At 40.9% G+C, this 23413-nt stretch overlaps 1 protein-coding gene across 4 annotated transcripts in view; it reads left to right on the forward strand.

Annotated features, from left to right (window-relative positions):
- Positions 1-23413, forward strand: part of FCHSD2 (FCH and double SH3 domains 2) — a 123233-nt gene that overhangs the window by 22878 nt on the left and 76942 nt on the right. For all 4 annotated transcript variants that reach the window (XM_039556431.1, XM_039556435.1, XM_039556440.1 and 1 more), the window contains exon 3: positions 3582-3627. In XM_039556431.1, coding sequence (XP_039412365.1) covers positions 3582-3627 — 46 coding nt within the window. The remainder of the gene's footprint in view (positions 1-3581; positions 3628-23413) is intronic.

Here is a 23413-nt window from a genome sequence, read left to right on the forward strand (position 1 = left end):
TGAAAAATACCAGGATAGTAATACGTTGGACGTGATGGTACACTGAGTGTGTGTGCTCCCAGTGTACATTACAAGCACAAGTTGTAAAGTCATGATTTTCCACTGGCATGTGTTCTAGATGTCAGGAATTATCCTTGATCTACTTTCTGGGAAGCTGGAAATTTTTGTGTATTTCAAAATTCACTGATTCATCTTCTCGAGTGCCGGTGGATTGAGTCAGGTTTAACCCAGCTGCAATGTGCTCTGCAGTTCCTTGGGACATGTACTTCCAGAATTTTTGATGGAATGAATTAATTTCAGGTCAAGGTCAGTCAGAAGGTGTGTTTCTTTAGCCTAATGTTTTTGGATGTTTTGGATGTGATACTAATTTATATGTTTTCTGATGCTTTGTGTAAACTGTAAGGATTTTAAAATTTCATTAAAATTTCCAAACAATTTGTCAGAATGTTCATAGCCCAAAAAACCACAGACACAAACTGCTGGTGTCGGGTGAGTTGTATGAATTTTTCACTGAATCCGTTGGGTTTTTGATCATTATCGTGATCTTGCATGAGGAGTTGTTCCAAATGGGATTCAGGCCTCACCTGGTTCATTGCTGAATTTCTCAGCCTTTAAATAGAAATACATCCACTGATGCAAATTTAGGCTCTTCTTTTATTCAGGAGCCCTGAACATGAAGTGTGTGTTTACGTTTTTGCATAGCTCTGCGTGGAGTTAAGTTTTTACACAGTGACTAATTCACTTTCTGGTTTTCAGGGTGTCACTGGGTTTAACTTTTTACTGTGCAAGCTGTGACTTTGATCTTCAGATTTGTACAACTGCACAATATTGGCAAATGTGACATTGTCTTATAAAACACTGATGTATGTTTTAATGCCCTTATATTGATTTTTCATGAAGGTGTGAGCTTTACACATTTCCAGCCCAAGTGGACATCCATGAAATAATTAAGCTCATCTGTTTCTCCTGTTTCCCTGTAGGAAAACTTAATGAAATACGATTCTCCGCTGACCTGACTCTTTACTTCACATTGTTATGCTCATTTACATTGGGAATATAGAAGCATACCTGAATATTGCATAGCATCTGTTACCTTTAATGGATATGAGTGATGGAAGTACATGCCAGTGGTTGAAATTTGGGGTTGGGAATTTGCAGTGAGGGCTCAACACTAGAAAAAGTGGCATTAGCAAAGCGGGAATGGCAGGAAGGGGGATGTTCTCTTTCTCCTGCTCCCTTAGAATTCCCTGGTCTCACAGAGCCTGAGGAAAAGTGGGGCAAAGGGAATAAATGTATTGCGTTAATGTTGGCAGGATAAAGATGATATTTAGGAATTACTGTCCACAGACCAAGATAATTTTTTGGGGAGTGCAGTTCTGGTGTTTCCTGCACTTAGTTAATGGTTATTTTGAGAAAAAGATGTAAAAGTAGGTATTAGTGCTCCCTGGTTTAATAAACCACTAAATAATGTTCCTGCTTTCTTGCCGACTCACTATTCATGTCTTAAAAAGTTTTCAGTAGTTAGAGAACGTTCTGTTACTTCATGGAAACAAATGTTTCCTTATATGAATGCATTTGAAAGTCCATCCTGAAGGACAGTAAGGTTAAGACTATCCCAGCTTTGCACATAAAATCAGGATACACACATCAAAGTTTTCACACTGCCCAAGTTAAGAAACTATGATGCATTTATTAGTCAGACTTTTCTTTTCCCTTGCTCAGAATAATTTTCTCCTGGGAAATGTGTTGACTTCAGTCTCCTCTTTCATCATGTTTTGTAATACATTCATAGTTGTCATAGAAGGATTCCTGTATAAACTGTCCCAAGGTTAAAGGCAGCTTTGTGCTGGACCAAGGGAGGGAAGCGCAGTCCCAAAGCCACAGGGAGCACCAGCTCCAAGGAATGCAGACGGCTGATCCCGACGGCCCTTCCGTACTTAACCATTTTCTTCATTCAGCAAAACAAATTTAAATATTGGAGAAATCACCTTGCCAACTATTGCCCCATTTAAAATACACAACAAAGTCTAAAACTAAAGTTTTTTCATAAGGAGGTGCTGCTGTACAGTCCATTCTGTTCCTGCCAGAGCTTGCGGTCGATCCAGTTCCAAGATTTCAGTTGCTTTTGGGAGTCAGTTTGATTCCCATGTTATTTTGTAATCCTGCACAAGGGCTGGTTGAATGCTTTTGGTTTTTTTCTCTGGTGCAAAACTTTTAATGTAGAAAATTTTTGGGGATATCTCTGGCTTCCTGCTTGTCACAGTTGTCATTCTGCAATTAATTTAAGTGGAATTTGGTTTGAATGAGGTGGGAAAAAACCTCAGGTGAAAATACACAAATATCCAGGTTTGGTGTAATTTAGCTGGGATTCTATGTTTTGAAATGCAGTTAGCTGAGAATTGGAAAATAACTTTGTTTGCCTAAAGTATTCCCAGATTTATGTTCCAAAGACAGCTGCTTTTTTTCTTCTACCTTCTCAATATTGGTAACACATTTCAGTTATTCCTTGTAGTTATTTGTGCAGTTCTTTGTACTTCCGAGAGAAAAGAGAGTCTTTTCAGAGCAATGATGTGGTCTCTAGGTCTTTGCTAAACTGACTGGGATATTAGATTTTGGAGCAGGAGATCCTAAAAGAAATTGGTTTCTAATATTAGCTGTAGTACTTGGAATGCTTTGCAAAAGGGAATTCATTCACAGGCATCTCAGCCAACTTCACCTGTTCCTATCGAGGTGTTTCATATGGGAGTCACACGGCCCTTGGAACCCACCTGGGCTACACAAGGGGGATTCAGGAAGTTTAACTGTTGGAGCTGGAATGTGACCAGATCTTTTGGGCTGTCATTGGTCTGGGAAGAATTTTAAGAAATCATGATGCATTTAAACTGTTGTTTTACATCCCATTGGGGAAGCTGAGCATGTAGCATGTGGATACTCTTCATGGGTGAAATGGAGTAGACAGGAATAAGAGGAGCCTGTCCAGAGCTCCTTTTTACTGAGTTAACTTTATTAGAGGATGTTCCTGAGGTGGGTTTTTTTGTTGGCATGTCACCAGAATTATTGTGTAACTAATTTAAATATAATTAGCTTTTTCTTGTGCCTATGGTGTAGCTTTAAGCTTAGTAGTTTGTGGTATAGCTTAAACAAAATAACTCTGATCAAAAAAACTCTGAAGAAAATTAAGTCTGTCTAGATACATAAAGCCAAATTGTTCTGTGCTCCCAAATTCCTCCCTCAGCTGTACCACTGGAAAGCTGATGAGCTTTTCATGAGGAAAATGCTATTTCTGCCTGGGAACTGAGTATTCCTGGGAACTGAGTTTGCCCAATAAAACTTGGAAATTCAGCCGCCACGTATGTGGAGTCCACACACGGTCGTTGCTGGGCTACTGATGTGCACTTGTCAAACCATTTCCCTTTTTTGTTGCTGTTTCACTCTACAGACTGTCCAGCAGAAGGTCCTTTTAAAGTAAATTATTGAATTTGTAGAGTTTTGCTCCCTGTGTTAATGGATTTTGACTAAATTATTGAATTTGTAGTGTTTTGCTTTTATGTATTAATGGGATTTCTTTTACCTTCTTTCAGAGCATTCAGTCAGAAAAGAGCTGCAATTGAGAAAGAATATGCACAGGTAGGTTCTGGAATAATTTTGATGGCTGTGGCATTGTTCTGTTGGGATAATTTGTTAATCAGCAAATTATCACAGTGTTTGTTTTTTTCATTTATCTTTTCCGTAAGTTCCTTACTAGGAAAATGTGTTGAAGTTCTGAATCAGTTTGGTCTATACAGGACTTAGGCCCATTCCATATTTTCATGTATTTTGACTTGAGGAAGTTCTCGAGTACAGAAAACATTTTTAACATTTTTTCCCAATTGTTATAAAGTCAAACTCCATGTGGTTTTCTCAGAAGTCAGTGTGAAACCTGAGTGAAAGGTAAAATCAGGTCAACCAGAGGGAGAGGAAATGTTGTGGCTTAGTCGATCCAAAATAAATTTAAATTCACATTCTTCAGTAAGAGCAGCTTCCCATTCATCTGAAATAAAGGCGGATTTGGCCTCATGCTTGTGATAGGGAGTGGAATGAATTTTGATTTGTTTGTGAGAAAAGAGGGAGGATTGCTTTTTCTCCCCTGGTCCAAAATTAGAGAGCATCTAATAAGGGGCAGCTGCCTGTTTAATTTACAGTAAAGGCTCTTGGAGCTTAAGCCCAAGTACAACAGATTAAAAAGATACTAATTTATTTTAAAATAGATTAAAGGTAGAATGAAATCCAAATGAGTGAGCTCGTGGAGCTCAGTGTGCCGTAAATCCAACTGGAGATGTGCCTGACGTGGAATGTGAGAACACAAGCTGTCACTAGGCTGCTTCCAAGTGTAGTTTGTAGCATGTCATGTTAAACATCCTTCTAGTCCTCAGTGCTGCATCACCCCTAAAATACACAGTGCAAATGTGTTCCGGGGGCCAGACTTCACTGTCGCTTGGGAAAAGATGATTTCTGTGCCTGTGATGGATAGGGTTTTAGTGCTGGATTTTCTGCACGTCTTCTCAGCCTAAAACTCCTCTGAAAACCCTTCCTAAATCCCGTGGAATTTCTGCTGAATTAAGCCCACTCACAATAGTGCCATAAGTTCTTGGTGCTCCAGTTCTTTCTGTGGACGTGAATTTACCTTGGCAAGTATCAGTTCCATTGGCAGCTGAACTAAATTTGATTAAATACCTGAATTTTTCAATGACAGTGCCTCCTGAAACTGTGGTTGAAAATGTGTATTCTTGAGTGATTTTGTAACTGATGTAGAAAATTTAACATCAGTTCTTAATACATTTATCCATTAGACGCTGGGAATGTCTTTTATATGCAGAGACACAACAGTCTCTGCATTTAGGGAATTAGTGATAAGTTGGAAAAATAATTACACTCTGCGCTTCAGAAAGCTCAGACTTAACAACTGAGGCTTTCAGCTCCTTGGATTTAAAACCCCCCCTCCCCAACTTTGCAGCCATGCAGCTGCAGCATTTGAGATTCACTGAATGGCTGTTTATATGAATGAAGTCTTGTGGGATCGCTTCCTTGGATTGCTGATAAGTGCACGGCTCCAAAACAGTGTTGGATGCTTCTTCGAGGGCCTCTAAAAGGATTTCTGTTTTGGAGGTGGTAATAAAATTTCACGTAAAGCCTTTTCGGGAGACAAGTCGTGCTCCAAATAAATGGGAAGTCATATTCATCAGCAGTGGGATATTCCTTTTAAACCAGTTATAAAGGGAGCTGGAAATGCTCAGTAGTTCATGAAGCCAGATTTCTAAACCTTTTCACAGATACTCTCCAAATGCTTCTTGTCACCTTAGGGAATTTGGAATATTCTGACATCTGACTTTTTTTTGGCAAGTTAGAAGCAGTGGAAGGGTGGCCAGTGAAAATAAGTTTCCCAGAACTGAACGCTTTGTTGGTTTAAAAAAAATTGTAGGTTGGTGCCCTGCACTTGGGTGCCAAGTTTCTAAACACAGAGTGCTTTTGTTGGGAGCAGGAGAACCTGTCCAAAGGCAAATGAAACACCCCAGCCCAGTGTTTATTACTTGCCCCTAATTACATGGTAAGTGGTGCAAATGTATGTGATGAATTACAGGGCCTGTATTTAAATTTCCCTGCTCTTACTCTGTCAAGGTGTTTTTTGTGGAGTGTTTTCACCCTGTAGTACCTGTTGCCTTTGAAGGTTTTTGGAGCATTTTTTTTGCTTATTGTCCATCTCCAGTTGGTTTTTTCCTGGCTTTTCCAGGCTGTGCCGTGGTATAAATGGGAGAAGTACCCAATGTATCAGCAATTCCGCAGTTTTCTAGATCAGTTGGGATTCTGCACTCAGCTCTTGTAATTTTGGTCCTGCATTATTTAATATATGCTTAGAGGCTTACCTTAATATTCAGAAATGAGAGCTCAGAAAGGTTCTCATTTCCCACTATCAGTAAGCCTGCTAATAGCATTTAAATTGCAATTTTGTATTGTTATTATTAGCTATTCTCCATGATTAATAAGCTACCTGAAATCAGTGGCTGAGAATACTCTTATGGTGAAAGAACACATTTACTGAATGGGTGCTTTTACTGCTACCTACCAAAAAACTGTTTTAGCCAGCATGTTAAATAGGTAAAATGTTGGTTTTTGGGGCGTTTGAGATGATAGTTACATCTCTGCTATGCTTACTGTTATTTCACACTTTCAACTCAAGACTCTCACAGTCTGGGAACACACAGATGACCTTCCTTGTCATGTTTTTGTTTTGCTTGATGTTTCATTATCATTGTTTCAGAGTAAAACGTGACTCCAGGCAATCAGCATGGCCTGGCCCCTTGGAATTTGCAAGGAGGTTGAGTTTCCCTGCATGCTAATGAGTTTCTAATTGTAGTACCTCAACTAAAGGCACTGATGTTGGACAAAAAAGGTGGGAGAGCCCATTCCCTGAGCTACATTTTAAGTGAGGCACAAGTAGAAGTGTCCAGTTTTTTTTTTTTTAAAAGAGGCAGTAATTGTTAGGATTTTTTTTCTCCTCTCTGTGTTTTCTAGAGGTCGAATTAACATGGAAGAGCTGTGGGTGCTGAGTAAAACCAGCTTATCTGTCATCAAGAGGGGACAGGGCACTTGGTGTTGATTTCTGTGTCTGTGGCACTGAGAAACTTCATACATTTAAAACATTTTCAAATGAGGAGAAAATGAAAGTTAATGTAGTTCATAGCCACACAGTCCCGTTGGCAGCTCCTCATGTCCATGGTAGTGGTCAGGAGAGGAGCCTTAAATAAGGTGAAATGGATGAGAGAGGGAAAAGCAGCTGGAGGTGGAGAGAGAGAAGCAGGAAAGGCAAGAGGAAAGGTGGGGAGGTGGATGTAAGCAGATACCAGGTCACCCTTACCCATTTCCCTCACCCTGTGTCTCACCAGACCTGGAAAACACACTCGTTCCAAGGCATCAGAATATGTGCATACATATTTCCTAAAAAACGACAGTATTCCTGTAGCAATTTTGATCTGTATAACCTGTGCATGTGTATACATAATATATAAAGCAGATATTTAATAAATAACATGCTTTATTTTACATTTTTAATATATATATATAATTCATTTATATATTTTCCAGAATGTACTGGTTTTCCATTGTTTAAAATCAAAAATAGAAGCTGACCATTTCTTTTACCTCTTGACAAGGATGCCAAGCTGCCCAGTGGCCTTTTGAACAATTTTTCAGAGGATTAAAATTGTAAGAGTTAAAATCAGATATTCCCACCATGTCTTAGTAACTTGTGCCATGGCTCGTTTTTTTCCTTTGCTGTTCTTTATCAGGTATTCCAACACTTTGTGAAAATTAACTGATTTATCTTTATTCTGTGAAGACCGGAAAGGTGATGGTATTTCCCTCTTAAGGAATGAGAGAAATTGAGTGAATTTTAGCCAAAATAACACAAGTCTCTGATAGAATGGAAATGAAACTCTCTTAAAAATACACCGATTTATTGCAACTTTCCAGTGGTGACTGTAAGAGCAGGAGGATGGCAGACACTCCACTGGCACAGCTGGAAGATTTGGGAATGGTGCTGGGGAGCTCTGTAAATAGAACCCTGTCAGCATGGAACACCAGTCACCTGGGTTGATTCCTAAATCCCACGAGGCAAAACAGCTGCAGCATGGCAAACACAGCCTTACAACAGGCTTGGAATACAAAAAAAATTCCAGGGTGAAGCAAAGTCTTTCCTCTGCTTCCAAGCTACGGAACCCCTGGCACAGCAGGAAAAAATAACTTGAGGTACCTGCCTTGCAAACGCAGCAAGCAGCTTTCCATTAGATCATTCCCTGCAGTCTGGGCAGAATGTGTTGGATTTTTAATCCCAAAGGATACAGAGGTTGCTGTGGGAGAGCAGGAAGAGGTTGTGGACTTTAAGGGTGGGTCCCCGACTTGGGGACAAACAAGGAGCAGCCGTGGGTTGACTGCTCAGGAGCTGTTTTGTTCACAGATGAACTTGAGTTACTTGTTTCTTCCTCTGAGGATGATTTTAGAGTTACTGCAGTGCTAAACCTCCCTCTAGAGTTTTTCTGTATTATTTAAGACATTTGTCTTGGTTTTGCTTTATGGTGAAATCGATGACTTTTGTAATCAAGCAGTAATTCAAAAAAAACCTGGGAAATTAGTTTTTGTGTGTGTATGGAAGATACGTTATTAAGACTTGGGACCCTTCAGCTTTTAGGGAATTAAGATCTTTGACTTCTGTACTCCAGATCCTGTGAGGAGAGTTTAGTTTGTAATTAGCCCATATGCAGAAACTGGTTTTTTGGGTTTTTTTTGGTGTTTTGTTTTTTTTTTTTAATCTCAGGCTTATCTTTGGAAGGAATTTAGTTGTCATTCTGTGGTTTCTCTGCAGAGAAACTTTCAATTGTAGTACGTGAGTGGTCTATGTTGAAATTTTCGTCTTGGGTATGCTGAGCTGAATGGCTGCTGTATCTGGATATATTTGATAGCAATTACTTTGAAAGACAACAAATTGCTTTGAAACATGTCCGTGCATTTATTGTATTTTCAAATTTTCTGTAGGAAACATTTGGAAAATGTTTTTGCAGGAATGAGCTCACTCAGTGTCTGCAAGTGTTGGTTTTATTGTATTTTAAAAGACAGACAAAATAAAGCAAACCCAACCTGGATGAAGTGACCCCAGAGGCCTGAGGTGCTTCATGTGCACCACTCACAAGTGTGGCAGAGCTTTGAAGTATCTTCTTTCTACTTTATTGGTAGTATTGCAGACCATTTTAGCAGGCATTCAGTGTGTTGGTTTAATTGAATATGAAAATCATGGTTTTATCCACCAGCACTGGGGAATGTTCTCCTCCCAGCCCAGTGCCTGGAGGGTGACTTTGTTCTGGTCTTCATTCAAGTTCCCTTTTTTCCCAGTGGTGGCTGTGTGAATGTGGCACCTCTTTTTCTTAGCAGAGTTCATTTCTTACCTGTACAAAGGGAACAGCTACTGAAATTGTATCATCCAAGGTCTGACTTGAATATTCTGCCTTTCCTGTTGTAGGAATTTCTATAGGAGAAGGCAGCAGACCCACAGAAGCTTCATGTGTGACTTTTTTTTGGGTGTTGCTCCCTGAAGCCTGGTTGGCACAGCTACTTGGGGGAGGGGAAAAAGCTATATCCAAGAAACCTCTGGATCCAGTGGCAAAAATGCCATTCAGACCCACTCCTGCACTGAGTGATATTCCCCCATGGATCCTTAAGGGCTGTGAGGTTCTTCTGTTTCCTTCCTTTGGAATCTTGCTGTGGTTGCTCCTGTCTGTCATAGATAACCGTGTCAGGCAGGTTTGCCTGTAAACAATCTGTGCTGCTCTCTGTGGACTTCCTCCTGCTCTTTTCATGGACCTTGGAAACCAGGGAGGGTGTGGAGCCTTCAGAAGGAGCTGATACTTGCTTACAGATGATGTTTTTGGTTGATACCCATCAGTTGTTCCCTGTGAGGGTGGGGAGGCCCTGGCACAGGGTGCCCGGAGAAGCTGTGGCTGCCCCTGGATCCCTGGCAGTGTCAAAGGGCAGGTTGGACACTGGGGCTTGGAGCAGCCTGGGACAGTGGGAGGTGTCCCTGCCCATGGCAAGGGGTGGAATTAGGTGATCTCTAAGGTCCCATCCAACCCAAGACATTCTGAGATTCTGTGACTTAATTTAGGATATTTCTTTTGGATAATCACTGGTGTTTTCTAAACGAGCTTTGGATTCATTAGGTAAAAAAACTCAGAGGAAGACCTGTGTTTCAACTGGGATTATGAGGAATCACTTTAAGAGTCTTTGTTCCTTGCCATATCCCTGAAAAAATCTCATATTTAGTGTGGGATGTGTGGAATGCCTGTGATTTCAGATGCACCTGGAGCCTGGACTGTTTAGTTAGTTTTAAATCTCAGCACGACTGACTTTCCATTTTTCGGGAGAGGATCCGTAGCGCTTCCCAGTCGCTGCCCGGTGTGGAGATCATGCATATTGATGGCCTGGTGTGGTCCTTTCAGCCATGGTGGTGTACAATACATCAACAGAACTTACTGCTGCCAGAAAGAAAACACCTGCCTGGTACTACCTTTGGATTATGTTCTCCATTCAAAGCACCGGGATATCCATAAGGGGGGCAGGAAAACGAAGTGTAGGACTCCGTGGCTATTCAGGCCATTCTTCCTGACAAAGCATGGAGAATCAGTGGCCATGAAGGCCACAAAGACTCATCTGCTCCATTTCATAAATGGTTAGGAACACTATTGTGAATTTTAGAATAACTTGTAGAGATAAGTTTGACAAATCAGGTGTTATAATGGGATTATTGATACTATTCTGCACTTGTCACAGTTCAACCTCTTAGTGCACGTTTCCCTATTTTCCCCCAAACAAGAAGCTCTTTATAATTCTCTATATTAAATGTCCGTTTAACATTTAATATAATATACTTTGCCTGGAACAAAGACACTGGGTCTATGAGTGACATTCCAAACAATGTTATCGTTGACCTTCTCTTTTTATGTAGATTTTGCATTCAGTTGTTCGTGTACTTTTCTGTCTCCAAGAAACACATGTCAGAACTTAAAGTGGGGGGAAAAGTGGGATATCTGCTTTTGGTCTTGTCTCACTGGCTGCTCTGTTAGAAGAAAGATGGAAATGCCCTATACTGCAGTATTAGTCCATTTAAAAAGAATTTTAAAAGGCAGCCTTTTAAAAATGCTAAGCTATCTGCTACAGTTTTTATGGAATTCTTTAGGTTAAAATAATATTTCTCTAAGAACAGAGGAGAACTGTCAGCTTCTATTTTCAGTGAAAACATCTAGTTCCTTATGAAGGGGCTGGTAAGCTTAGAATTACTCTATTCCTACAAAGAAAGCCCTTCATAAAGAAACCCCATTTTTTGCTGAACTGATGCAAGCAAGTTTCTCTGAGCCTGCTTTTAGCCTTTATTTTTCTTTCCGATTACTGTGCTCAGAAGCATCCAGGACCTGGAATTTGGATCCTTGTAAGTGGTTCTGCTTGCAGATGAAAAACTTTATTCTTCAGAGCTGCTCTTTGCTTGGCCATTCAGCTCTACCAGTGAGCCAGGCAGTGGATCCTGCAGCCTGTGGAGTTACCCGTGAGTTGCTTCAGTGGGCATCGTTTTTCCTCTGCTGCCTCAGTTTTTCTCGCGCTGCCTCAGCGTCTCAGCTCTTTCCCAACACATTCAAGCCAGTCATCCTTCCCAGCAGCTGCTTTTCTTTTCCTGGGATTTAGGAGGGCAGGCGAGTCACAACTCAAGGCTTTAAAAATAAGCACAGTGGAAACTTTGGGCCTCCGAAGTAGCAGCAACACCAGCGCTGAGTCATGAGTCCGTGCCAGCCGTACCCTGCAAAGGCTTCTCCACCTCTATTTGGGTTCCTTTTCCACGTCTTTCCTTATATCTTGTCCTGGGAATGCAATACTCTTTCATTTCCTAGCTTTCCACCCCTCATGCACATCTCACATTCACCTCGGAGTTCTTTGGGTGGAGGAGATTCCTGGAGGTTGCCTGTTCAACCTCCTGGTCAAGACTGTAGTTTTGTGAGGCCCTTATCCCTTTTCAACTTGGAAAATCTTTAAGTATCTTGATCCCCAAACTGCATCCCTCAGGAAAAATGTGTCTTTGTTCTCAGGGCCGTTTGAGTGCCCAGGCCCTACCTGAGCCACCTCCTTGGCTGTTTTTCCTGCAGTGTTTTTCCTGGTAATGGCTGTGCCATGTTCTCCTCCCCGCTTTCGGGTTGGTATCAGTTCCTCAGGGAATGCATCCTGGTTTGCAGACCACTGCTGGACACGGCTGTGCAGGGATCTACAAGCAGTCAATATGCCCAGAAATGCTCTGGATGTGCATTGGGGGGGGTGTTTGTTTGGGGATTTTTAAATCCCCAAAGTTTCTACGTAAGAAGGCAAATACTTGGTGCATGAACATCACCCATCATCCTGTCCTTATATTTTCTAGCAGGCCATAAGCGAGTTGAAAGCTGTTTATATTTTTTAACTTTCTTTTGCCTTTATTTGCATTTCTTCACCACCTCTGTTAGGCCTGCATTTGTTCTGGAGCCATCAAATGAAAAAATACCCTTTGTATCCAACATAACTCTGCCTCTTTACCTAATAAGCACCTTCTCTGTTGCAATCAAAAGACCGTAACTTAGGGAAACCCAGCAATCACTGCTTTGCCTGAAAATGGTGGTCAGGAGAGTGCAATTAAAAAGAAAATGGTTTAAAAAAATAAACCACACTGAAAAAAGGTATGGAGAGTTTCATTCTTTGTATAGTTCAGTTGGTTAATTCAGCTGATGAAATTTTCTGCAATTCAGCTGGTTCAGCTGGTTGTCAAATGGTGGGCACACGGAGGTAATTTGTAGTTGGTGTTCCTTTCTTCTGTGGGACTTTGAAAAATTGTTTGTTTGCACCTTCTGCACAGTAACTAAAGTGGTTTTGGGCTGTGTGTGACTCTATTTTAGGTAGTGACATTTCTGAAAAGTTACTCTTCCTGTTCATGTTTCTCAGACCACATTACCTTAATTTTACTGTTGAAAAGGTCTCCATTGGTTAAATAAAAAATACAAAAAAAATACAAAAGAAAAAAAAAGCTCAGTTTATTCACTGTTCAATAATTAAACACATAAACTTGTGTTAACACTGTAAAAAGGCCTGAACATGGGTTTGCAGGAGCAGCCTGTCATCCTTTCCATTCTAGAGCAATCCCTGACCCCAGGGATCCAGATCTCATGTTGGACCCTCAGGAGTTCATTAGATGGATGTAAGGAGAACTGGGCAGAGCTTCTTGGCTACTGAAGCTGTTTGTCTTAGAGGATTATTTAAAGGATACAGTAGATGTGTTCTTAACTATTTTTAAAAACTATACTCCCTTCTTCCTCTTTCCAGCCTTGGAAGTTTGCTTTCAGACCTGGATAAACCAGGATGTGTTGACAGCTCAAAGAAAAAACCCCAACAGAGAATGTTTAAGTCAAATCTCCCCATAATGATTATTCAGTGTCAGACCCTGCATCCACAGTAGGTGACTTGTCCAGTTTTATACAGATAAAGGCCTTTTACCAGCTTACACTCTGAAAAAAAAGAGGAGGGAGAAAGGAAACCCATCAACTTTTAGATCCTAGGGGTTATTTCTGAGACTTCTCCAAACATTTATTGTTCCGTTTTATGGTGTGTGTGGCCAGCACTGAAGCTCAGCTGGGTCATTCCCTTCCACATCATTTTAGAAGGAATAAATAACAATATTTGAACATCGTGGTGCTTTAGATGAGGGAAGATGCTTGTCCAGCAGGATTCTGGAGAGATACAGGTGGCTGGCATCCCATATAGAGGATGGGCTCCACTTGGTTACTGGATTGGTGCTGTCTTATTTTAGCAGTGTTTGGTTGTATCCTGTTGGTTATTCATCAAGTTACTTATTAATCAGTTACCATTTTTTCCCATGGAAAATAAAATAAGTCAGTGGAAGAAGCTTTGTATTGGGAGATTTCCAAAAGAAATTCTGTTTTATTGAGAAAATATATTAAAATGTGGTTTGATGGGTAAGGTAGTGACATCATCATCAGGAAACACACACAAAGGGGAAATCCAGTGTAGGTATAGTGCAGGAACAGCACCTTAACATTGATTTGCATCGTAATTTGTAGATGTAAAGCATTCTTTTCAATCACCAGAACTGTGTTGATGATGGTATAGAGTTATTCCTGCTATCCCTTTTTTATTTTTCAATGTTACTCCGTGTTTTCTGCTAGGCAGATACCCTGCCTGCTGCTCATTTCTCTCTGGCAATAGACTCTGCACTGCCTTCTGCAGTTTAAAGGGTAGTTTGTCATATTTTCAACAAAAATAAAAGCATATTTCATACCAGTTGCAAACAGAAACTAATTGAGTAGGAGGAAGCCTACAGATTTATGAAAAAAACATCTCAGCACTGGTTTTCTTAGCTCTGCTTGTGTCCAAATGTGGCTCAGAGCTTTTTTTTTACCTTCTCAAGCCATAAAGAGGTAATTTAAAAAAAAAAAAAAAAAAAGATACCAAGGTCTGGTCACATTTTTTGAGATGTGAAATTTGTGAGCTCCTGGGTTTCCTGGATTTATATCTCTTCAGGATGCCAGGTACATCTGTGTTTGCTTTTTGATTGTCTATCCAAATAGGCTGGCCAAAAATTTGCATTTTTCCTATCACGTGGGGTTTTCTTGTATTTATAGCAGTGTCTTGAAAGATATTTTCTGTCCCATGTTGGCTTTCTGGTTTTGTTCTGTCTGATAATTTATGTTCACTTAAGGTAGAGCAAAGCATCTCTATGAATGCCTTCCAGTAAATCTGGTTGGGGGTGGAATTTGTAAGCAGGATTATTTTTTCTGTGTTCATAAAAGTGAAATAATGCAGATAATACACTATGTACCTTTTCAAAAAGAGTTTTCAATTATACAGCTATTACAGGTGTAATGATGCTAAAATTCTTTTGTATAAGAATAATAATACAACCTGTTATGTATTGTATATATAAATATTCAAATAAGGATATCTGGTGAAAATTGAGGGGGGAAAGCAAATTTTTGGGTCAGTGCACCCGTTTTTAGGGCTTGGGTTTGGAAAAGATGCTGTAAATATGCACCTGCTGCTGTGAGGGGATAGAAAATCCTGCAAGGCTGTAACTCACCTCTGCTCTGACATCCATAGTCTGGGAAGGGAAGACACCCCACAGCCGCAACCGAGTTTATCAGTTGTTCCTCAGAGTTGGGAGCAAAAGGTTTTCTCCCAAGTAGTGGCCAAGGGAGGCTTCTCTGAAGATCCCAAAGTTCCTTTAAACACAACTTTCCATTCATGATGTTTCCCTTTAAATGAAAGGTGTGGAGGTCTCTGTTCAGCAGCTGCTTAACCCTTGCTGTCGCTTAAAAGAGGTCATGGAGAGTCAGAAACAGCTGGAATACATCAAAATGCTTATTTCTGATGATTCTTGTAGGCTGCAGGTCATGTGTCAGACCTTTGGAAAGCAAAATCCCCCTCACATAACAAAATGTGGCAATGTGATCCAAGGTGCAGGCAGCTTCTGGGAAGTCTCCTGCAGAAGGTTTTTGGTTGAGGGTTGCACCAAGAGTTCTTAGAAATACCTTGAAGAAATACTGAGATGTTGCTAAAACTACACCGTGCCACTTTTTTTTCCCTGCAAAGAGCTCTGTACCTGTTGCATGGAAAAAGAACAAAAATCATACAGAACATTGAATATACGTGGTAGAAATTTATCTTCTTTTTCTCCAAATAACAAAGAACTTGGTGATCCTTGTGACTCCAAACACCCAATGTTCTGTGATTGAAGATTAAGAAATGATAATTCTTGGCTTCAAAGCTGATTTCCTCCCTAGTAATAAATGCACATCAATAAATGGTAAAAATTCTGGGGTTGGGGTGAATGGGTGGTGTTTGTTTTTTTAGCAGTGGGTCCTGTCACCGGCTTCGTGGTGACCTTCATGCTTGTGCCATGACTCCTTGGTTTCTTAAACTTCTTTCTGGAGAGAAATCCATGAGAAAAAGGGTTTTTGCTGTGTGTTAGTAAATTGAGCTCTTGAAACTTAAAAAAACCCCCCTCACACTACATGTTTTGCAAGTTCATATGGCTTATCTACTGTTTTTGTTTGGGTTTTTCCCCTGTGTGTGTGTGTCAGGTGTTAAGAAATGAGGCAAAGAACTTGTAAAGGAGAAATGCTGCAAACAACCTCCCGGGAAATAATTTCAGTTCCTAAAACGTGTGTTCTTTTTGGGAAGCCACAGAGCTGAAGTGAGGCTCAGCTTCCAAATGCAGATACTGAATGTAGCTAAATTTGAGTCGTATTGTTAAAAATAAAATACTCTCTGCTTCACAAAAATTTCTCTTCACTGAACAGTGATATTTTTCTCTCTTAGCCAGCTGTAAAATTCCACCAGCTCCAATCCTCCCAGAGTTGTATATAACAGGAATAAATAGATTTATTCTCTCAGTCACTTTCTGATGTCGTGTTTGACAGAGTCCCTCCCTGATTATTCTTACAGTTTATCCAGGTTCAGGAGCGTGAAATGTTTGCTGATTCATGGCAGGATTAGGACATGCTGAGGAAGCACTGCTGGAATGTAGCCTTGGTGGGAGCAGGGATGTGGCCTGGCTGGCTGATGGAATCAGCCTGTGTGTTCAGCAGGGATAGGGCCTGTGGGAATTCTGTTCTGATCTGTTCAGTGAATTTGGCGTGGTTTACGATTTCTTTTCTCATAGTATCTAAAGCTTCAAGTGTTCAGCACATTTAAAAAGCATTTTCATGTAAAGATAAAGAGAACATATCTGTGAGTGTGTACCCAAGCCTGTCCCATAATTTTGTAGGGTTTTCCTTTTTTTGGAGTTAGGATTGAAAGCACAGGGGCAGCTCTTCTAGAGGTACCACCTTTATTCTGCTCAGACTTGTGAGGCTGAAATTCACTTTGCTTTACCAATTTCAGGGAAAAATCCTCAGGAACTAGTTTGGCTGCTGCACTGAGTCACTTGGAGCTGCTTTTGTGGGATATAAATCCCACTGCACTCAGGGTATCAGGGGGGCCACTCATCGTTTTTGATATGGCAAGTGTTTAAATCCATGACCATGGGCTCCTGATAGGATCAGAGATACTTTTCCACCATTTAAAATTAAGAGCCACCCCAGCCTTGAAATAAACTGGTGCATTCTTCAGCCAGCCTTTATTATCCAAGAAATATTTGTACCTTCCACTGGTGTGTATCTGATTAGGATGTGTTTAATGAGCCTGCTTTGAGTGCAGGAGATTTCCTTTTAATGAAAGATATTTTTCCTTCTTTTTGAAATCAGGCTTCAGCACATGAATTGATGGATTATTGAGGTATTAATACTAAATAATTACTCAGGTACTGAGGGAGAACTTCCTCTCTTGCTGAAGAAAGCACTTCGGTTTGCCAGGTGATAAGCTTAAATAAACAGTGTTTGTACAGCATCAGTGTGCTCCATTGATTTGGGCTTTCTCTAGCTCAACTTTTTCAATGTTTTCCCTCTCTAACTGCACTGCCAGCTGTCTCCCCACTCCAAATTATACTGTCCCCAGTTCTGTAAACCCCCGAGAAAACCACTTTTGGATTAAATTCTTTTCCCTGCCTAAGTGGTCGATGGAGCTGGTAACCACGTTACTAAAGAATCAAAAGCAGAGGAGCTTTTAATTAAATATAATTTGGCAAGGTGCCCAGAAATTTCCCTGTTGTGGGAGTAGGGAATGACAAAATGAAGAGCTGCCACTGCTGCCTTTCAGAGTGTCTGGAAGATGTATTTGCTTGGACGTGCAGATCCACTACCAAACAGTAATAAAAACAAAAATCCACTGAGCAGCTCCAGTGCCAAGGTGACCTTGTGCAAGTGGTTTTTGTAAGCTCAGGATGAGTTGTGATCAGATTTCACAGGAAGCGAAAAAATGGGATACAAACCAAAATCCTGCATGATTTTCAGATATTTTTTTAAGGTGAGAAGCAATTTAGGGACATGAATTGCCCCTCATTTACATCAATACCACACAATGCCACATTATTTTATAATTATCCCTGCTTGCATGTGGCGCATTAAATCATTCATATTCTGCTGCTAAGGTGGGTTTCTGTCTGTGTGTTTTTAGGTGGTGTCTTTGTTTTTAGGAATGTTTGCCATAGGTGATTCAGTTTTTGGCCATCCCTGGCTTTTCTTGCCCACATATTAAATATCTCATATTGCTGGTTTCAGTGAATCCTCTTTTGCTGTATTCAGTGTTGTGATTTCAGTCCTCTTGTGGGTAGATCATCCCTGCCTTTAACCAGTATTCGTTTTTAACTTCTAAATCTGCCTTTCTGTCTTCCCTTCCCAAAAAAATTAGATTCTGATTTGGAAAAGAGGGAGATGTCACCTTTCTCAGTGATGATTTTTTCATGTTTCACATATGTTTTGATTCATTTTTGCCTCTGTATTAGTGCCACAATGTCTTTCTCAGTTGTCGAAGTACGAAAATCCCATATGTAGCAATGAAATGACTTGAACTAAAACTTCCTTCCAATATTTATGGAAATAATTGATACAGAGCATTTTTCTGTTCAATTTTTTACACTTAAACTCCTTGTTTGTGAGGCTTTAAAGTACCAAGCCCTTGTGTCTTAACTTTCCACAAGGTTTTAGTTCACTTCTTTCAGTCTCTTGCCTATTTTACCCTCAGTGTCTCTGTTGTGTGCCCCTGATTCTGCAGCTGCCAGGTCACACCGAACTCTGATTTACCCTGGTTATCGGTGGTTTATTTGTGTTGCAAGTGCTTCCAGGTAGGGGTTCTGTTTGCTTCAGTGTTTGTGGAGCCCTATCTATGTACATTTGCACCAATATATAAATGTTTTATAATGACCCAGCCCTGTGGAAGTTAGTAAGTCACATCAGAGCCGAGCTTGATGTGTTGTGTTCAGAAACACGTGGTTTATTTAAAGAAAAACAGGCTAAAAAAAGGTTGGAGTGGAGAGATGAGCCCAGAGTGCAAATTTGAAGCTTGCCCTGGGCGAAATAGAAGTTGTTTCTTAAAATCTGTTATCTGCCAATGCTGATTTAAATATGAATGCAGTTCACTTTGGTTCTGATTCTGTTTCAGATCTTTTTAAACCAGATTTCATTGGTTTTCCTTAGCAGAAATTTGCTCTTGATGTGTTTGCTTAAAACAAGACTTGAGAAAGCCCATCTGCATTCTCCAGGCTCTGTGTCAGCCCTGGCTTCTTTTTGGCTTCAGGCATTCCTGTGAAGAGCATTTTCCTTTGCAAAACCATGGAATTTTAAACACACACTGGCCAGTGTGTAAAATACAGTACCAAATGAAGTTAGTTTTATTTTTTCTGAGTGATCTATTTAATTTCCCTGCTTGATCTCAGTTTTAAAGCTTTATTCACATCTTTGTGTCTGGGACTAGTTTGACTTGGCACACTGCAGTGTCTCTGTCTCCCAGGAGCAGCTGATAATTTACAATGAATTTCTTTTTCCCCTTCTCCCTATGACTTGTAGCAAAGGTTTTTTTCTGCACAGCTCTGAATAATATGCAAGGAGCATATTAAAAATATTTTAAGAATGAATAACTGACTTACCTGTGATGACTGGAAACTCAAACATGACTCACCTTGTAATGAGTCCAAAACTGTTATTTACCAGAACATCTTTGGTTTGCAGCAAAGAAACCTTTGAATGATGAATGGTAGCTCTATCTGTGTAGCTGTACAGAAAATATTGGGCTGGAGGCCTACAGTGAAGCAAGGAGTTGACAAACGTGTGTTAAGTATATGCCAAATTAATCATATAATCCTATGCCAGAGAAGGAGAAAATGTGTTTTCTTTTAGGTATAATAATGATGGAAATAAGAAAACGCAGTGATTTGGAACTGACTTTTGAAATATAATTTGTTATAATTTTTTATTACTGCCTCCTTTTCTTATTTTTTTAAGTGCCTTTTAATTTTTGGAAAAGGCTGAGGCTGATGTGAGTGCCTGTAAGGGCCTGTGTGGCACTGAGCTGGATGAGCATGAGCTGGAGCTGTCCCTGGCTGTGTAAATCACCAAGTGTCCTTTAATCCCATGGATTTGGCAAGGAATTGCAAAGGAGGAGGGGGAGGAACGTCTGTGTTACCACAAAATCATAAAATCATGGAATTGTTTGGATGGGAAGCGACCTTTAAAGCTCATGGGCAGGGACACCTTCTGTTATGCCAGGTTGCTCCAAGCCCCATCCAAGCTGGCCTTGGGCACTCCCAGGGATGGGGCAGCCACAATTTAGGGATGTACACCCGCTGATGTACCCGTGGGATGTTGAAGAAACACAGTCCTTAGAGGGAAAGCGAAAGCAGCATTGTGGCATCTCAGTGATGGGATTTCTGGTCATGGTTATGGGAGTCTTGGGCAGGAAAAACGTCACGGGAGAAGACTGTGGATTGGATTCTACTAAAGCAGGCTGGATTTGTTCCCCCTTCAGTGAACAGTATTGTCTCTGTCCTCCTGTTTATATCCTAAATGCTTTTTGTCCTTCCATCAATGTTGTGAATACCTGGAACAGAAGACCGGTAATAATTAGTCTCTAAAATCTAGTGAATGAAAGAGCAGAACGATTAGTAAAATCCAATTATGTACCATCATGTATTAAGCTGGTAGTGGTACTCTCATACGCCAAAACCAATGGCATGGCCTGCAGGCATGCTTTAATTAAAGTAAGAAATGTGTGTATTATTTTAGCCCTGCTTGTGCTCACTATTTTAACTCTCTTTGAAGTTCCTGATTATTTTCCTGAGCGAGTATAAAGTTCAGTCTCCGAATAAACCCCGTCCTGTAAAGGCTCATTGAATTGCACCTGACAGTGAACAAGGATTGGCAATCCAGAGGGAGTTTGCAGTAAATCAGGGAATGTTCCTGGGGCTGTCGAAGGCTTCCTCTCTCCCAGAGTTACCTCCAGAGCTTGAGCAAGTGTTGGCAGCAGCAAAGCTGAGAGCAACCAAAAAAGTGTCAGGGATGAAGATCTACGATAAGCACAGATGGAAGGAGCCAGATACAGGAAAGAAAACAAAGGAGCTGGGGGGTGGAATTTTGTCCCTGGTGAAAGAAGAAGTGAATGGTGAAGAGCTGTGGAACAGCATAAAAAATGAGATTATGGCAATGGCTGATGAAGTTTTGTGTTACCAGGCCAAGACAAAGAAATAGAGGTGGGAAGCGTTAGAAACTGAAGGGGGGAAAGAAAAAAAGAGATTGACGAGATCAACCAGACAGTTGGTGTTGAGAATGGAAATACAGAAAATGCCTGGGTGGGGTAAGAAGGGGCAGGAGAGTGCGTGGAGAAAAACTGAGTGTGGTATGGCAAGGTAAGAGAAGCCTGAAGTGGAGCAGTGGAATCAAAGATGTCAGTGCTGAAAGAGAAGTGATAATTGAGAACACAAAGTGGGGGGGTGAAACATACTTGGAAGATGTACAGAGGGCCCAGAAGCCAACAGGTAGGCTGATCCCAGAGGAGATCCCGACAGGAAAGAGGGAGAGAGAACAGTGGAGTTACTGGAAATGCAAAGCACTCGGTATCTTGGCAGAAAAAGGGAGAATATGAATTCTGGGTGTCACAATAATCCTGGAGGAATTCCAGCCAAGCAGGAGACATGATAAAGGCTGTGTACATGTGATGAACACATGAGCAAGAGTCTCCGCAATTAATTTGTAAATTCTGTGGAATGAGGAAAAGTAACAATAATATCACTGATGGAAGGAGGATTTGATTAAATCACTTTAAAATAATGTCAGAAACTGCCCAAGAAATTCTTTTGAATTCAAGTTCAGTGTAAAGTTGTTGGGATCTGAATGGAAAAGAAGTGGCGATGGAAGCGGAGCCAAATTTCCATCAACTGGGAAAACAAAGCATGTGGGCTTTGGAAACTTGCTTCAAGGATTAGGGGATGTTGAGGTGAAGCAAAAAGAAGCATAAAAAATTAAGTTCTGAAATGCTATACTTGTAAAATTAAAAAAAAAAGGCAACTGCCTCCTATATAAACTTTTATCTTTACTAACTGAAATTACAGGGCTGGAACAGGGTGAAAATCTGTGAAGCAAAGGAGGTGTTGGTCTTTAAATATGGATTATCCCTAACACTGCTGCTTTAAATTGTATTCAGCAAACTTTGGGGCCCACTCTAACTTTGATGGATATGTCCTTTTTTGAGGAATGAGGGAAGATTTTAATTTGATTTCATTTTTATTTGAGCAAGACTGACCAGATTGTTATTTCTTATTTTAGTTTCCTGATACCAGCTGTAGAAACCTGATCCTTTAGTTCAGAGTCACAGACTGGCATGGGTTGGGAGGGACCTTGAAGCCCATCCAGTTCCATCCCCCTGCCATGGGCAGGGACACCTTCCACTATCCCAGGCTGCTCCAAGCCCCGTCCAACCTGGCCTTGGACACTTCCAGGGATCCACGGGCAGCCACAGCTTCTGCAGTAAAAGTAAGAATAAAGAATTGAGCTGTGGAGCTGAATCCTCAGCCTGTGTAGAAGTCAGTGCTAATGGCACGGGTTGTTTATCTGTGACAGCTCCTGACCCGTTAATGCTGCTCTGTATCCATTTAATACCTGGTGCTCTGTAGGAAGAGAAAGTTCTGCCCTTAGAATTATAATTAGTCACGCCTAACTTATAATTAATAAAGTTGCAGGCTGCTGGTTAGTTGGATTGTGTTCATTTGCCTGCGGTCTTTTTTGTGTCCTTCTGAGTCCTGGGATTCAGTGGGACGGCAGGAGAGCTGATTTGTCTAGATGAGTGCTTAGGTGGAAATTGGGAGAGGTGAAAAGCATTTGATGTAAAAATGGGTGATTCAAGCCATAGGCTTTGAAGAAGTGTGCTCGAATTACAAGAAACATTCTAGTAGTTTTTAAGGATAAATTTTACCTCCCTTTCATCAGTGTATTTTAGTAAAATACGTTAATAACCACTGGAGGACTGAAGTGGAGCAAATTCATTGTCTTAGATTCAAAAACATTTGTTTTTTACTTATTCTGTGACCAAGATGTGGAATTGGAAAAAACTCTGCCAGAATCCGGGCTCCCAGATGACCAGATGACGTCCTGCCCATCTTCCCCAAACTTCCCGCTTGTGCCAGCGCTCCCACTGGAGCGGTGCATTACAGCTGAAGGAGAGCTGCCCTCTCTCAGCTGCTTTGTCCCGCGGCAGAATACAAGGAAAATGTAGAATAGTATGAAGAATACATTTCCTGGGCTCTGAACTCGGGCTCTGACCCCTGCTATCCGCGCTCCGTTAGGATCATTCCAGGCATCTCCCAGCTCGGCGCGGCCGGAGAGGGGATGTGTTGCTATCTTCCGTTCACATTCCCTCCCTTCTTTCTCTTGGTTTGTTTTCCACATGACTGGGAAACAATTGCTTCTTCCACATGGAGCCCTTCTCCCATTCCTGGGAAAATAGCAGGGAATGGGGAGCATTTGCATAATCGTCTTTAGTGCTATTGTGGGCGGGCTTTGGATGCCGGCACGGAGTTGCAGACTGGCCACCTGTCCAGAACAAATGAACTTAGCTTTTGTATAACGTTATCTGGTTTTCCACAGTGTTATTTTTGTGTAATGAATAACTCGATTAAAATATTATAAAACCCCATCATTCAGTAAATGTTTGCGTTGGGTTTAAATCCGCCCTCGCAGGGGTGGGGAGGGGGACAGGGTTTCCTCTCTCTCTGTTAGCTCAACTATATTTTCAAGCTGCCTCTGACATAGTTTTATAACTGTCTTTGTGAAATCATCTTCATGAATATTAATTAGGGGTGTGGGAAGAAAAAAAAAGCCCAGCCCCAAACCTCAAAATGATTTGCATTCATCCTTGTATAAATGATAGATTAAGTGTTGTCTAA

The sequence above is a fragment of the Corvus cornix genome, chromosome 1 (genome assembly GCF_000738735.6).
Source record: "Corvus cornix cornix isolate S_Up_H32 chromosome 1, ASM73873v5, whole genome shotgun sequence".
Classification (NCBI taxonomy): domain Eukaryota; kingdom Metazoa; phylum Chordata; class Aves; order Passeriformes; family Corvidae; genus Corvus; species Corvus cornix.